The following is a 16780-nucleotide window of genomic DNA, read 5'->3' on the forward strand; positions in this document are numbered from 1 at the left end:
CCGAGCATGGAAAGTGCATCAGGGAGATAAAAATTGGTATAAAATCGGTTTCTTTATTTGTGCATTTACGAACAATGGGGGATCTGGGATGCATCAGGAATATTGACTGCCATCCATTCATGAAAAGCGTCGGCAATTTGCTTCACCGGCAACAAATCTGGCGCCTTTCGACGAGACTTACTCCACTGTAAGGAAGCTGCGGATTTCTCATGTGGTAAATGAATCAGAAAAGCTTCTCCAATCTGAAAGAACTTGTAGCCTGTCCGGCGGACTTGCATCACCCACGTGATCTTGTTTTGGCCGTAACCGGCAAAGGCTTCTTGAAACGGAGGCAAATTTCTACATTGTCGGACGACAAGATAGGGTTCGTAGCGATCCGAGGTCACGCACTCTATTGGTAAAAGCTGTTCGGCAGGTTGCGTCACCCAATCGTTGTAACGAGTACTTGCATGACCGTGTATATTACTGAGTCCATTGAACTGAAGAATGGCGGATCGACCACCGTTACTTTCGATTGACTTCTTGTGCAGGTGCAGCAGTTCCTCCTTGTCGCGCGGAAGCATAGCCAAATGAGTCGTCAGGCATTCGTAGCTCGTCGTTTCGCAAACCTTTCGAAGTTCAAATGCTGGAATCACTATTGCGTTCCTTTCGTCAGCAGCTAAAAGTGCGCGATGAAGGTATAGCGTTTCAAAAAGTCCAGCGGAGAGAACGAAATCAGCGTCTATGAAGACTGCGTGGCTTGTTTTGACTTGCGACATAGCGAGGTTGCGAAGCTTGTTCACCGGATAGCTTGCATTCACATCGAAGTCTCGGTCAAGGCTGACCGTGATCAATTCTGTGTTACAACCTAACTTTGACAGTATATTGTAGATGGCTTCAAGACCTTCCGTAGTTCCGACAGCCAAGGAGATGGGATGATGTGCCCATCGCTCACAGTGTTCTTTCATGATTACAAGTCGATTGAACGAAAGCTGGGTAACAAGCGTAAAACCAACATCGTTCTCCCTCAATGGAGTGCATGAAGAAGCTGACAAAGATTCTACTTCAAAATTGTACTGATCATAGACACGTTCCTTTTCTGGCAATGAACGATTAGGAGCATGGCGGACGACTCTGACGATGGGACTTTCTGGACCAAACACCGCTGGGCAGCTCAGGTGAAGAATGATGTTGACTACGGTCACTACAAATGCGGATCCTACGAGACAAAACCTCACTAGAAAGGGGAGCGATAGACGGTGCGAAATCATTGCATGAGTCCGTTATTCGCTGTCTGTTGACTGTGAATGATAATGGGAGACGAAAAATATGCAAGTGTATGTGTCTTATCTCGCCGAAAGTAAGACTTCGCTTATCCTGGGACATCGATAACTGATTGAGTCTCCGATGTTTATGCGGCTAACGTTCGATATCTATTTTGCCATATTGGGGGGGGGGCGGGGCGTGCCTCATTGTGTAGACATATTCAAAAACAAGACAAAAAGATGGTTTTTATTCCTAACATAAATTTTTTTAGACGGTAGGCAGGCGTTTCTGACCGAACATTGAGAATGGCTGACAAACCAAATTTTATAGTAGAGTTTTCAATCCTACCATACTCTGAATTTTGAGTACATTTTTGAAATCCTTCCTCAAATAGAGGAGGGTCAAAAACTCTACTCTAATTAAAGTAGGATTGAAAATACTACTCTAATTAGAGTAGGATTGAAAACACTACATCAATTAGAGTAGGATTTCAAAAATATACTCAAAATTCAGAGTATGGTAGGATTGAAAACTCTACTCTAATAGAGTAGTATAGAGTAGTGTTTTCAATGGGACACCAGAAAAACCTACGCCACGTCAAATACGTGACTAGGATAAGCCCGACTCGAGCAAGAGGCGACTCACAGTCACTGTCAACAAACCACGTTTGTGCACAGAGTCGGCGTATTCAAGGAGACCGTAGCCTCTGTACTGTCTTCTATGCGTTGATCCCGCAGAATCCAGATGACTGCAAATGAATGCATATGAATGCAAATGAATGCATATGAATGCAAATGAATGCAGATGAATGCAGATGAACATGAGACCCTTTGATTGTGTGCAGACTTATCTGCTTTGATTCAATCCCAGTTTGTAGACGTGGAGAAGGTATTTTCTTTACCTCTCAAGGGACAACCATAATAGAGAAAATCGCTTATGTAAAGATGATTTCTTGGTCGGCAAGACATGTCGTCTTGCGTGTCACAACTGCTGCATCCTTAGATGCACACACGTGTCACTTCGCACTGCCTTCGCAAATGACATTTCGGTAATGACCCGAAAAACATTGCCTCTATCCGCAGCGTCGTACAGACGACGACTGGGACAGTAATAGGGCTGGCAAACATGGCCAATATTCAGAGCTAGGCACTATGCTAGTTGAATGTTCCAACAACAATAGCTATGACAATTGCTCACCTTAGTGGCAAATTGCAGTATTGCGTGGCTATACTTTATCACTCCCTTCAATCTCGCAGTCTGGGAGTACAAAGTCCAGTCTAGAGATTGCCCCAAAGTATGGTGGCGCAGAAGGTACTGTATGGCCGTGGCTCAAAACAGAATGTGACTGATGAGGAATTTGTGCTGAGGGCCAGACAGACACTTAGTGAGCATATCACTGAGATTGGAGGTTCATGTGCAAGACGCATTGTCCCACTAGCAATGCACTCGCGAACCTTATGGTATGAAATAGCATTGTGCTTTTTCTTAAGTACTGACGAAGGTATCGTCGAACTTGTGACAACACTCATATTGTCGCAGAAAACATTTGCGGGTCCACAAAGTGGAACATCCAATACCCATAGGTTGTACCGCAAAGCTATGATCATTTCGGAAGCTATGCGCATGGCAACAAACTCCAATCCATATGTCAATCCTTTGACAGTGTTTTGTCTCTTGGAGTACCAACGTATTGGTGTTCCATTTATAAAAATAAGTATGCCGGTGGTCGATCTCCGCGTGACGTGACAATCTGCATGAGCAGCATCCACAAACACCGTGATTTGTACTGACCCACCCATAGGTTTTGGCATTGCTGGAGGGAGTTCCTCTACAGCATTTGGGTATTGCTCCTTCCACGTAGGATCGGAGAACTTGACCTGAGAAAATTCTCTCATTTTAGGGTCACAGACAAGCTTGGAATTCAAGTGTCGCTTTAAATAGCTGAACATATGAAGCACCGCATTGTAGTGGCCTTCTCTTGGTTTCGCATTGAAGCGTGACATAAGACCCACTTCTTGGGTAATGTCAATTTGTCCAAGTTCAGATGTCCAGAGAAGAATGCCGATAAGACTCATATAAAAATTCGCTCGGTCATCGTCGAGGAAAGCGGACGTATCCACCTCCGGATGGTATCCGGGTATCAAGGGCGTGACAATTCGGTTACTTGCTGAAAGTTTCAGCCCAAGAGTTTCCTCTATGTTTTTTATCGCGTTGGTTAAGTACTGCTGAGTAGACATGTACCACGCCGACGTACCATCCTTGAATGTGTACGTTCCAATAGTGGCTCCAAGAAATGTTTTTGGAGCGCTACCACCCTTGAGTGTGTAGGGAATGTTTTCGAGCATTTCTAAAATCGCCCTGGTATTTTCCGAAACAACCGTTAGGTCGTCGACGTAGCTTATAATGTACTCGTAGTACTCGCTTTCGTCCTTGCGCTTAGCAGCTTGGTACCACATATCTGGGTCCGCCTTAGAAGACACAAAACCCATAGTCCTTAGACTTTGCGCGAGGTGGGAATGCCACGCTGCGCCACTGGACTTTAGTCCATACAGAGCCTTAGCAATGATGACTGTCCGTCCCTCGAACTCTTCAAACTCAGGGCCAGCAATTGCATAGACCTTTTCACGACAATCGGCATTGACGTAAGCATTACCGATGTCAACTGAGACAAGATCAAGATTGTTCAGACTGATGCTAGTTGAATGTTCCAACAACAATAGCTATGACAATTGCTCACCTTAGTGGCAAATTGCAGTATTGCGTGGCTATACTTTATCATGACTCTGCCCACTCGCGTGAAACTCACCATGTTCAATTCTACTGGTAATGTGGTTTCGAGCATTCCTGGTGTGTTTCCTGTTGAGATCTGTTCTCTTGGTAAGAGTCTCACAATATTCGGAAAAGGGCCCACCAACCCAGCTGCCCCTTATACTCTTAATGAGTAACTATTGTCACCCCCATACAACTTTACAACAAAGGGAGTGTTTGTAGGTCTTTCTCATTGATCCGTTGAGATTACTTTGTACTACTTGTGTTGTCATTTTTGTGTGGTTTTCTTGTTAAGAGATCTTCCACTTGCGTGCTGGGATCTGCTTGTCCAATTGTTTAGTCAATAACAGTTGTTCACCCCTGCGGAACTTGTCCGTTCTGTATTGTCAACCGTACTTGACTACCGTCATTAATTGTTTCGGTAATCCTGATCCCAACTGTTTGGTGTGCAACGACAACATGACAATTCCCTTGTATGACTGAATCTGTATGAGAAAATACGCTAAAGGGGATGGGAAAAGGTGAAAAACTTGCTAAAGGGGACAGAACATGTTCGCACTAAGTAGCTTCATTTGGCAGCAGTATATTGTTAAATAATCAAACTATTTAAAGTAAATGCAAAAAATTTGTCACGGATGCATATAGCAAGTCCAGTCCTGGTTGGTAACTTATTCCAGCAGTCGCTGCCACAACCAGTGAAGGCCTTTGGTCCTGTACTTGTCCCGCATCACCCTTGCATTAACGACTTCATACTTCAACACGTCTCGTCCGACCTGGAAGACGTCGACGTGGAAAACGACGCAATCTTGGACTCCAACAACATCCCCCGACGACTGCGCATTCAAGGACGGGGCATTCCAATGCGAAAGATCCCATCCAAACCTTGGATTTCATGACGTACGAATCGTATCTGATCAAAACCTGGGAGCAGGACCCTTCTCAACAACAGGGTTTGTCCTTCATCGACTTTCTCGTCAGCAAATCTGGGAGCGACCCGGGTAAAGCATCTCGTCCCGTCGGCCTCGTGGATGTCGTCAAACTCGTCTTGACAAATACCTTTCCAAGCGTCGGGATGGGACCGACACTCGGATGGCCGCCATCCCTAACGCCGTCATTCAAAAGCACAAAGTTCCCTTCTTTTCCTTCATCAAAGGAGTTCTGGGTGGTGACCTGCAAACCTTGGCCGGTTGTCCCTTCTTTTTACTCCTCAACAAGTACTTACAAGTCTATGGACCTGTTTTTAACCTCTCCTTCGGGCCCAAGTCGTTTCTGGTCGTTTCCGACCCCGTCATGGCGCGTCACGTCCTGCTTGAAACAAGCCCCGAAAAGTACTGCAAAGGGATGCTGGCGGAAATTCTGGATCCCATCATGGGCAAAGGCCTCATTCCTGCCAATCCAGCCATCTGGAAAGTCCGTCACCGGGCGATTGTCCCTTCGTTCCACAAGCAATGGTTGAATCGGATGATTGCCATCTTTGCAAAGGCGCCGAAATTCTCGCCAATGATTTACAATGCAAATCAACCAAGGGGCAGGTCGTTGACATGGAAGAACGATTTTGCAGTGTCACACTCGACATTATTGGCAAAGCTGCCTTCAATTACGACTTTGGTTCCGTCACGGACGAATTGCCCATTGTCAAGGCCGTCTATCGCGTTTTGAAAGAGGCCAAACGAAATCAAACTACTCCTCGTTTTAGCGCCATGCTAGAATATACTGTACAAACTTGTTTCGTTGGTGGTGGCAGATAGGTTGCCATGAGATCTCTCCTCGGACGCGCTGCGATATATATTTTTTCGACAACGGTTGGCATCCGTGACAAATTTTTTGCATTTAATTTAAATAGTTTGATTATTTAATAATATACCGCCAAATGAAGCTACTTAGAGCGAACACGATCTGTCCCCTTTAGCGAGTTTTTCACCTTTTTCCATCCCCTTTAGCGTATTTCTCAATCTTTATTGTTGTCCGTTTACTTAGTAAATGGCTACTGTCCTATCCTAAGTATCTAGTGAGTACACAATCCACGGTTCTCGAACAAACATCAGGGATTCAACTTTAAGTAATTGTCTATTTAAGTAAGTGTCCGCATTTCCTTACCTAGCAGTTCTAGACGTGAGAACTGTTGTTCTAACAGTATGAGGGGGGACCCAGCATTTGATGGCATCTGCTATGGCTACAAGTTTACTCAAATGGTACGAGCGCTATGCAAGAAAGACATGAAGGGTGATCTACAGAATGAAGATAAGCCAAAGGTAATAGAGGCGCAAATCAACATCAAAACAGTTCTTGAAGAGATGCTTTCGCGAGGGAACAGTTTCACCAAACTATCAAGATGGTTCAGCAATCATTTTAAGATTTCAAAAACTCTACTCTAATTAGATTAGATTTTTCAATCCTACTCTGAAACTTTGGTTGAATTTGAAGGGAGCAGTTTCACCAACTATCTGTAACTTTATTCAACATTAAATACGCCAGAGTCAGAGACATTTAGCAACTTTTTCTCGTAGAACTCTTCACTTAACGAAGTCTTTTCCTGAACCATCTAAAATATCTTTATATGAGAGTGTTATGAGTAAGCTGATTCATTTGAATGTTGATTGCGAATAATAAGTAGATAAGAAATAAATATAAACGAGAAAACATGCGACCTTTCATAGCCTCTAAGTATATTATCAAAGTGCATGTATATGAGAATTTGACCAACGTCAAGTTTTTTAGTAAGTTTGTTGGAACGTCTTTCGCTTGAACTTACAAGAACATTGACTCCCACACACAGACAGCATTTGTAGTCTGCATAGAGTTGAAAATTGCTTTGCGATGTCAGGGGATCTAATTGATTGCTGATTGTGCGAAGGGGTAGAACAGCATCTATCGCTTGATGTACAGCCACCTTACCATCAGTCAGTCTTGAGTATTTCGCAAAATGTCAGCCGTTTCGCTTTTTCTTGCTTCCCACTAGCACATAGCTGATAGAAAAAAGGAGAATGATGTTTTTTTCCGACCGGGGAGATTGACGAGACTTAATGCCCATGTTTATGATGCAACAGCGTCTTAGACAACCTTCCCCTCTACATTGGAAGCGTACGGATGATTACGGAGAAGCGCACTACACAGAATTACAAATTAACTAACAGTGTCTGTGAAACGTCTGATCAACGTGCTCGGTTGATTTTCCAGCTATAATCAAAGAAGCGTACAGCTGGACTGCCCTCGATAATCGATTGTTTCATCCCATCGTCAGCAACGAACTGAGGAATCCATTTATTGAGAGCCTCCAGTCCACCAAAATCTTCACTGAACCAAAGGAAAATACGAGAAGCTTGCAGGCGATTGCCTCCACCACCAAACCCAAAGACGCCTCTTACCTGGTACAATTTTAGGCCTTTTGTGTCGTTATTCATCCAATCTTTCATCTGATCCCTCATCTGCTCCTTGAGTTGGGACGCAACAAAGGCTTCATCCCTAAGGTTGGGACACGAGGCGGACGCACAAACTATGCATCCATGAATAGCGGGCTCGTCCCAAACTTTACGTAGCCGCTCATGCTCAACGTGATTCAAACTAACCTCTTGCCCTCCTACAACGCCGGCGATTTTGTCCCAAACAGGCTTGCCTTTCTCCGAAAGATTGTTGATGGATGTAAGGGGAGAATCACGGTGGATCCTTTCATGCTGTACAACCAAGTTGATACACAAGGCGTTGTAGGCATTAATCCAAAAAGCGAGTTCTTCAGCGTGGGCCAATGATGTGACGTCAGTGTGTTCTAAAATGTTAAGATACGCCCCAAATTCGACATCTTGAGAAATGCCGTTGTAATCGACCAAGCTTACGTTGGTTATCCCGTCCACGGTCCCGTCCATCTTAACATGCCTTTTCAAGACACCATCCCATTTGGAATGGTCCACGGTCCCAGTCAAGGTCGAGTCGTTAAAATCGGCGAGCTTTTTGCGGCCAAGTATTTCGTGAACCGCTGGGATAGACTTGGCGGCCACCGACTTCTCTAGACTGTAATAAACAGGTTTGAAAAGATCCAGCATTCTGAAGTAGACGCGGTATTATAGTGCGATTCTCGTTGATGGCTGGGCACAATAGCAACGTATGACAGCAAGGAATACTGGCGCTGCGAGGTGTACCAAATCCTTTCGGTTCGTTTTACAAGGAATCTGGCGTCTCTTAAACACGTAGAAGCTTGTCAAGAGTGAATATGCTTCATAAACCTTAATTGCAACGTGGTCAAAAAACGTGATTTGGGGATAGCGCTCCGTGGTTCACTTCCGTGGCACGCTAATTTTGACAGAAGCGGACAGTTCTCATCTTCCACAATATGATGAAACTGTAAATTAGTCTGTGAAAGCTAGGCGTCAACGGAGCCAAAAAACTAGGTAGTGTTACATTCGACGTGCATTATGATTTCTTTCTTACTCTTTACATTTGGAAAAGGTGGCTCTAACTATAAAACAAATGGCAGAATTGCTGGCTTCTCACATTGGTGCAGTCCAAGGTATTCGGGGAAAGTCAAACAGGGTTGGGAGAAGGACTCTTGATAGTAAATTATTTTACTGACTGTGGAGCAATATTTGCTTTCATATTACCCATATTCTTTCTTATGATGCAAAGTCGCCAAACCAAACATACACGACCTTTGCGCCTCACATTATGCGGAGCGAGTGTGCCGCACTGCCCATAGTAGCCTAGAGGTCAATGCCACACTTTGGTATCAGCCCCTCGCCTCATCATTTCCAACCTTATGAACGACAGGCTGACGGGCATAAAATGACCCCAACTCTAACATCGATAGTTTACCCATGTCCCATGTCCAACCATTGCTAGGAGGCAACAGGTGCCACACCCACAACTTCTTTTGACGTTTTGAAACCTCATACAGTTTTGGTTTTAAGAGTTACAGACACGCAATGCAATGTAGTGTCTCTGCATGTCCCAGCGCAATTTTATTCAGAATCCGTTTCGTCACCTCTAGTGGTTTGGCCGACTACGCAACTATATGACAGAGGCAATCTGTCTCAGAACATTTAAACGGAAATCCTATCTCTCCGTGTCGGCCTTCTTATCACCTGTCGGAAAGTAGCGATCTTGCTGTCTGTACTCGCGTAGTTGGCGATAGACATCCTTCATAGGCACACCAAGTGTGGTGCTATTCTGATCGAGAATCATCATTCCCTCGCATCCACCAGCATCGGGAGTCCATTCCAGCAATGTGCTTTCGCTGTCATGATCCATTCGACGAACTTCAGCATCCCACGCGTCTGGACTCGCCAACAGGTTGGGCCAAAAGGGATACGTGCGACATTGAGTCGGGCGTGCTTCGTATATTTGACATTGATTGGTGTCTGAATTCAGAAAGATACAGGCAGGAGAATGATCTGTTCCCTTTAGCACTTCCTTTTCCTTTAGCCGGACCCAAGTGTTGGACGCTTCGGCGCTGTCTCTGATTATATCAGACGCGTACGCTTCAATGAATTCAGTACTTGATATGTTCATCAGCTCTGCTGCCTGCCAAGTTTCCTCGGAAGATAAGTAGACACTCCCGATCGTCTTGCAGCATTTTCCGCATGCAGTGCATTCAAAGGGCAAGGACGCTATCGTTTGCAACCAAGCCGGTGCGTCATCTCGGGCAAATTGTGCCAGCGATCGCTCTTCGGCGGCTTGGAAATACTTTTGGAGATCCTCGTTCTGTTTCAAGTCGACGCCAGCGGAAAATCTCGAAGTTAACCTCCGTCTCGGCAAGCCATCGGCGGATAGACTTCGCAATGGCGCGAATGCGTGCACAGCTACCAAATCTATACCGCCGTACACAACAATGAACGACGCTAGTGAACGCCCGAGACTCAAAATATTCATTCTATGGATGCCAATCTAACCAACGATATGATTTGATCCGATCCGATCCGATCAATTCTATGCCACCGAAGGATATGAAAGAAATACGAAGACACTGACAGTGAGCCACTACTTTACCATACGGAGCCGAAACCGAGTATTGATGGATTCGTGGCGAGAACATTTCGTTTTTCCGACTGTTACACTCACGGATATGTGAAACCAGTCCATGAGAAACCCGGATCATTCCGTTGAATTTGGTTACTTGCTGCTTTTTTCGAATTATAACGTCTAATCAACGTGCGAGGCTGACATCGAAGGTCTTTTGGAGACTTGCAGTTTGAAAAATTCGCCACTGCATGCTGACAGTGAACATCAGCTTTGCCCGTGGACGAACACTCTGCAGAGGTTGTTTATGGCAATAGTCAAAGCGAAGGCGAGGTAGCCAACTGATCTTGTCGTTGACAGGACGCAGCGTTTGCTAGTCCCCGATAAGGGTTCTTCGACATGCCTCATGTAGAAATACCTCAGGCTGAATTCAAGGTAAGTGATCAGGCAACAGCAGATTCCTGTTCCTTGCCATTGTTTGCCGCCGCACGCGTAGACGCTGGCCTTGCGTCACTCCAGATGTTAACGCAGCTTTGCTTTGGTCGATAAGGTCGTGATGCTAGGTGATACAAACACGGGAAAAACATGTCTCGTACTAAGATTTGCCGAAGGCTACTACAGAGAAGAGGGTCGTTCGAGCACCATCGGGGCTTTCTTCCTTACCAAACGACTTACAGTAAATAGCATAACTTGCAAAATGCTATTGTGGGATACGGCGGGAAAGGAGCAGTTCCACAAACTAGCCCAAACCTATTACAAAAATGCAGCCGCCGCAGTATTGTGCTACGATATCAGTAATCCGTGTTCGCTGGTGCGACTGCGTGGCTGGTTGAAGGAAGTGCAGGAGAGTACTGGACAAATAGTGTTGGCAATTGCAGCATGCAAAGGAGATTTAGAACCTGTTCCTGGTTTACCGGAAGAGGCTCAGAGCTTGGCGGATAGCGTTGGTGCCCTGTATGTTCATACATCCGCGAAAGATAACGAAGGCGTCTCGGAACTATTTCAGTTAACGGCGGAGCGTGTATTGACATGGCAACAAAAATCTGAAAAGGGAATGGCAATTCCATTGTCAGTTACGTTGGGAGCTGCTACAAACAGGAGTCGACCAGGATCACCCCCCAATTTCACGAGAATTTCTTCAATCGAAATGGAAACTCCCATAGCATCATCTAAAATGAAGGATACGAACGAGAGCTACAAGGATATTACCACGGCTGAAGACAATGACATCCTGGAGAGTACAAAAACGACAAAAAGGCCCAGATTAGGTTGTGCTGGAAGTCTTTTGGCCTGCGGATCCGACGATCCGACGCGATCTTGCAATATATCGTAGTCACGACGAGACACATATTGTCCAAGTACCATTAATCGTTCCTATCTTGTATCTCTCTAAGATGATAGTCAACACTTGTTGAGCATCAGGGATCGTGGCCGACGTATCACTGATGCTCAGGGTTCACCTTGAGAGAACTGCAACTTGGCTGGCTAATGCTAAACTGTCCAAACTAGATTTAAAAGCTGGCAGTGACTTAGAATTTCCATTTGCGCGCTGTGTCATAAGAATGTTATTGCGTTTGCAATATGAGCCAAGCCGAAACCATAGAGAGGGATCCTAATGCGTTGAAGTATAGCTTATGTGCTGTGCTGCCGCTGTTGCATTCGTCAATGTCCTCCGCAAAAGTGGAGTCCATCGCTATGAACGCTGATGACGTGTCGGAGACGGTAACAGGTTCACAAAAGTCAAAAAAATCCCCTCCCAAGAGATTTGTACAGTTTGCGAATGCCTGCCTAGGCAACTGGCTACCATTGGCATTCTCGCCACAATCGCGCATTTCACATGAGCTGCATGCTTCATTGTCCAATGTAATCGCACACGAGGTTCTCAAGCGGTTTTCGATTCGACAAATCGTACCGTTCACCCCTGAGACGTACTCGAAGCACTGTCGTCTTTCTCCGGTAGCACTTCCGTCGGTCTCGAACTCGTAAGAGACCTGGTCATATCCCGATCCACAAGCTCCAAGGATGCATACTTCGGAGCAACCTCGGCATGTAGCATTCACCGTTGCACCCCCTGTGCTACCGGCAAGACTGCACGTACATCTATTGAACCGTGGGGAGCGTATTTCTTTTATAACATCTGCACAGGTAGCACCTACCAATGCTAGCTCGCGATCGGCACCTCGAGTTGTTACAATCGCCTCGCCTTCCACTGTGTCGACAGTTGATAGGAAGAATAGCATAAAAAACGAAAAGCAAGAAGCTGTCATGATTTCACCGATGCTCAAAGACAGCTGCGGAGGTTTCTTGCAGTTGCAAAGTGGTCGGCTAGTACGGGAGAATCAACACGGTCAGAAGGTCCCAGGGTTTACGTTTGCGTTGATAATGAGAAAAGAGGAGAAGTTTGATGGAAATTGTGTCTTCGGAAAAAAGACCCTTGACAGGATCAGAATGACCCTTTCAGCAGTCTTTCTGTTGGATTAACATACCGTAAAGGACGGAACTTTGTGTTGATAATTCCATTGGGCCTACTAAATCTTTCCCAATCCGTTGTGACAAGACTGATACTTTCCCAATCCGTTGTGACAAGATTGATAGTACCAAAGAACCTATCACGGTTACATACAGAGCTTTAACGTCCTACGAACGTTCTAGTCTTCCCGTTTACATTTCAAACAAGTCATCGCCATATGAAACAGTCATTGGCGATTCAGCTGCATCATACAAACTCAATCACGATTCTCAAACTAGTCATAAATCTTATTAGTTCATCGATTTCCATCATTCGCGTTCTTGCGTTTGTAGAGCTCATCAATAGAACTAATAAGATTGTCAATTTTCCAATTTCCTCACGATATCACCTATCGCACACGACGACATCTCGTCCTCTCCTCTGTTGTCTGCCAAACAAGTTCCAGTCTAACCTGCAAGGCCAACAAAACCACATCCGAAAGATCCGATCACTTTCGTCATCATGACCACCAAGTCTACTCCCAAAGACCTCATTGACTCGTTTCCGCACAGCAAACTCACCCCGATTGCTACCGCGACAACCAAACCCGATTACTTGTCGGGAGAAGGTACGACGGGTGCAGGTGTTGCTTGGGTAGGAACAACGGATGTTGAAGCGGAAATTTTTTCTTTCAGTTTTCGAGCGGCCCTACGACGTGCTTGGCGAGGGTTGCAGGTGACAAGCTTGTATGTCTCGGCCTCGGAGTTTGGGGGAGGCACCCTCGGAAGTGACTGCGGAGGGGCGGCTGTGGTGGTCGGCACCCTCGGAAGTGATTCAGTGACCGGGTCTCGGAAGCGGACTTGACGAGGTGAAGAAGTCGATGCAGTTGGCGGACTTAGGGTTGCCGTGGGAGCAACTGGGAGGGACGAGTCAACTGGGTTAGCGGCTTTCGAAAAAATATCTGAAAGTTGCGAGAGGGCTTCGCGTTCGTGGACCAAAAGAGGCGACAAGGGGGACGCGGGAGATGGATGTGCCAGAGCATGGGCAAGATCGTGAGCAGCAGCGACAATTGTGTCGCGAGACGAGGTGCTGGGCATTTTGACTTGGCTGGGAAACCATGTCAGAGTGTCAGAAATGCGTTCGCTGGTGGTCTCCTTGATCCAGACGCGATAACATTGGTAATGGTTCATGGCGGGACCAACGTACCAGCCGTCGGCTGCGTGGGGGGCCCAAGTTCTGCGAATTGTCGGTTTTTCGTGTACAAGTACGTGGATGCCCGGGGGAGCCAAAGGGGTACGATTGTAGTCGAACAAGCCATGGAGTTGGGCCCAGGACGACAGATTTGGGTTGATACGAGACCCTCGAAGAAGGTTGAGAGTCATGATGGCTTGTGGGAGTAAGCGATCCCAAAGGTGAAGCGGAAAGTTCTTGTCGGTGCTGCACAAACCTGCAATGAAGTGGTTTTTGAACGTGCGGATTGCCCGTTCGGCGGCGTTCCGACGGTGCACGTGCGGAGGAGCTAATTGAAAATCAATGTCAACAGAGGACATGAATTGTTGTAACGCAGTGGAGGCTTCGTTGTCTAAGCGTTGGAGTTGGGGGCGCAAACCTTTGGAGGATAGCATGGCGTGAGCACGCTTGTAGGCGCTCAAAATCTCGGGACCGGTGCGGTTCTTCATGGCTTCGACATGAATAAAATTGCTATTGTAGTCATAAACCACTAGCATGTATGCATTGCCGGAGCTTGAAGTGGTAACAAAGCGGCCGGTAGGGTCAGTAAAAATTTTTCCGGTGACTTCGGCGAAATCGGCGTACAAAAACTGCGTCCTGGCGGCTGGAGGGTCTTGTACGACGGGATTGGTGTCGAAATTGATGTCGTCAGGATCAACAGAGGCAGACAGGGTGACCTTGGGCTTGGTTGAGCGTAGGTTGGACCGTTGCTGGTCAAGGTGTCCCTTGACCATAGGGACGGACTGGGGGGGGTGCCGTTTTACCTGTGCAGACGTGATGTCCGGAAAGGTTGTGAGGTGGCCTTCGTCAATGGCCTTGCACCATGTTGAAAGTTGTGGTGAGAATAAGGATGCATGAACAAAGGCAATGCGGTCGGCAAGGGTCCCTGAGTGGTCTCCGAGGTGATTCGCAAAATTTTTGTCGTGCACAGGCGCATGCAATTCAGTGGCGGGCGGATTGGGCGTTACAGGGGAGTCGAGGGTCCACAATCGGGTGTAAGGAGAACGGCCGCCGCGGAGAACGACAGTGTTATTGAGCTCAATGCGGACTGTGTCAGATGTGAACGTGGCGGTACAGCCGTGGTCACAAAGTTGGCCAATGGAAATGAGGGATCCATTCGAGAGACCGGGAAAGATATGGGCGGTACGAGCTGCCGGAGGAAGCGAGGGAATGTTGAGTTCGGTGATATGACTCGAAGTGATTGTGCGACCATCAGGGAGGACCACGTTGATGCCGGGGACCGTCGGTTGGCAATGTATGTGAGCAATGTTGGTGCTCAAAAAATGTCCGGTACAGCCAGTGTCTGCAATGGCGTCGGGAGGGAAAAATGGCGGGGAGGAAGCTAACGGAGGAGTGTTTGGTGCAACTGAAGACTTATTTTTGTTATGATAAGTATTCAGCGGCACACTCAACAGTTTGGCCGTCCCTCTTTCCTATTTGGGCACCGGTGGCGTGTATTGATAGGTCTTAGTCGACCCGCCTTGTTTGTCATGCAATGTAGCGCCGGTTTTGTGCCCCGGGGCCTGTTTTTCACATGTCGCACTGGTGTGCTTTGTGTTGTGAACGATGCCGTGGGTCCAGCAATACGATTTTCCCTTGGTGACAGTACTCTGATTTGCGGTGTGGTAACCCGCAGAGCTGCTGGTGGCGGTGACGGCGAGATCCTTGTTGGCCTTCTGGAAATGTTTTTTGAAATTTGCCAAAGTTTTATCGGCTTCATCTTTATAACGCCAGTCGCGAGAAGCAAGATCAAAGAGTCCGGTTTTTTCGATGATCTGGTAGCCGATGCGAGCGATAATACGTTCGTCCATGACTTGGCCAGACGCGATGATAAACTGATTGCCTTTTTCAAGCTGCTGGAAGAGTTGCTGGATAGGCGTTGGTGGATGCCAGGCGGCTTTCATGCGTTCGTCGTTGGCGATGAGATCCGAAGCCTGAATTTTACCAAAAGTTTCCCAGAGATGAGAAAGGATTTCGAGGGGAGAGACTTTGTTAAAGCCTCGTGTAGGATGACCGAGAGATTTGATGTATTCAATGGGAATGGCTTCAAGGAGTTGATTGCGAAACGCTTTAATGGCGTTGTGATAGAGGTCAAACAGCTTTTGTCGTTTGTCGTTCTGGCGGTTCGCTTCGACAATTTGAGGGGCTGTGGCGTTGGCAGCGTGAACTGGGTCGAAAGGCGGTTGCACAGGAGGAATGCATGGAATGCCGTCGGTCATTTCGAGGTACTCGGTTTCGGAAATTACGAGAAAAAGGTGACCGTGTTGGCCATCTCCAAGAGTGGAGGAAAGGGTCTCCGCATTGTCGTTGATTTCATACTGAAGCTGATGGAGCGACAAGTAATCGGGTTCGGTTGTCGCGGTAGCAATCGGGGTGAGTTTGCTGTGCGGAAACGAGTCAATGAGGTCTTTGGGAGTAGACTTGGTGGTCATGATGACGAAAGCGATCGGATCTTTCGGATGTGGTTTTGTTGGCCTTGCAGGTTAGACTGGAACTTGTTTGGCAGACAACAGAGGAGAGGACGAGATGTCGTCGTGTGCGATAGGTGATATCGTGAGGAAATTGGAAAATTGACGTTCTTATTAGTTCTATTGATTTCCATCATTCGCGTTCTTGCGTTTGTAGAGCTCATCAATAGAACTAATAATGGGCATGTTGGGTTTGACGCCTTGAGACAGGCGGCCCATCTCATTGGCGGCGGCTTGAATCCATTCGGGGCCTTGTTCAGAATTTTTGAGTTTTGAATCAAAAACCACTTCATTGCAGGTTTGTGCAGCACCGACAAGAACTTTCCGCTTCACCTTTGGGATCGCTTACTCCCACAAGCCATCATGACTCTCAACCTTCTTCGAGGGTCTCGTATCAACCCAAATCTGTCGTCCTGGGCCCAACTCCATGGCTCGTTCGACTACAATCGTACCCCTTTGGCTCCCCCGGGCATCCGCGTACTTGTACACGAAAAACCGACAATTCGCAGAACTTGGGCCCCCCACGCAGCCGACGGCTGGTACGTTGGTCCCGCCATGAACCATTACCGATGTTATCGCGTCTGGATCAAGGAGACCACCAGCGAACGCATTTCTGACACTCTGACATGGTTTCCCAGCCAAGTCAAAATGCCCAGCACCTCGTCTCGCGACA

General features: G+C 46.9%; 6 protein-coding genes across 6 annotated transcripts; 2 read left to right on the plus strand and 4 right to left on the minus strand.

The window, feature by feature from the left end:
* Positions 1–65: 65 nt before the first annotated feature.
* PHATRDRAFT_34026 (predicted protein) lies at positions 66–947 on the minus strand (the record flags this gene model as incomplete). The annotated part of the gene is made up of 1 exon (XM_002178566.1): positions 66–947. The coding sequence occupies one exon, from the start codon at positions 945–947 to the stop codon at positions 66–68; it is 882 nt and encodes a 293-aa protein (XP_002178602.1).
* Positions 948–4906: 3959 nt separating this feature from the next.
* Positions 4907–5762, plus strand: PHATRDRAFT_34027 (predicted protein; the record flags this gene model as incomplete). The annotated part of the gene is made up of 3 exons (XM_002178292.1): positions 4907–5056; positions 5080–5546; positions 5576–5762. 3 exons carry the CDS (start codon positions 4907–4909, stop codon positions 5760–5762), a joined length of 804 nt encoding a protein of 267 aa, XP_002178328.1.
* A 1404-nt stretch (positions 5763–7166) lies between these two features.
* Positions 7167–8051, minus strand: PHATRDRAFT_34028 (predicted protein; the record flags this gene model as incomplete). Its single annotated transcript, XM_002178567.1, has 1 exon — positions 7167–8051. The coding sequence occupies one exon, from the start codon at positions 8049–8051 to the stop codon at positions 7167–7169; it is 885 nt and encodes a 294-aa protein (XP_002178603.1).
* An 838-nt stretch (positions 8052–8889) lies between these two features.
* On the minus strand, positions 8890–9944 carry PHATRDRAFT_44566 (predicted protein). The gene has a single exon (XM_002178568.1). It carries the CDS (start codon positions 9871–9873, stop codon positions 9058–9060), a length of 816 nt encoding a protein of 271 aa, XP_002178604.1. The 5' UTR covers positions 9874–9944; the 3' UTR covers positions 8890–9057.
* A 563-nt stretch (positions 9945–10507) lies between these two features.
* PHATRDRAFT_6635 (predicted protein) lies at positions 10508–10984 on the plus strand (the record flags this gene model as incomplete). The annotated part of the gene is made up of 1 exon (XM_002178293.1): positions 10508–10984. A coding segment is annotated over one exon (477 nt), but the record flags the coding sequence as incomplete, so codon positions are not given.
* Positions 10985–11525: 541 nt separating this feature from the next.
* On the minus strand, positions 11526–16071 carry PHATRDRAFT_34031 (predicted protein; the record flags this gene model as incomplete). The annotated part of the gene is made up of 4 exons (XM_002178569.1): positions 11526–12285; positions 12447–12566; positions 13025–15012; positions 15085–16071. The coding sequence occupies 4 exons, from the start codon at positions 16069–16071 to the stop codon at positions 11526–11528; spliced, it is 3855 nt and encodes a 1284-aa protein (XP_002178605.1).
* Between the last annotated feature and the right edge of the window lie 709 nt (positions 16072–16780).

Source organism: Phaeodactylum tricornutum, chromosome 4 (genome assembly GCF_000150955.2).
Source record: "Phaeodactylum tricornutum CCAP 1055/1 chromosome 4, whole genome shotgun sequence".
Classification (NCBI taxonomy): Eukaryota; Bacillariophyta; class Bacillariophyceae; order Surirellales; family Neidiaceae; genus Phaeodactylum; species Phaeodactylum tricornutum.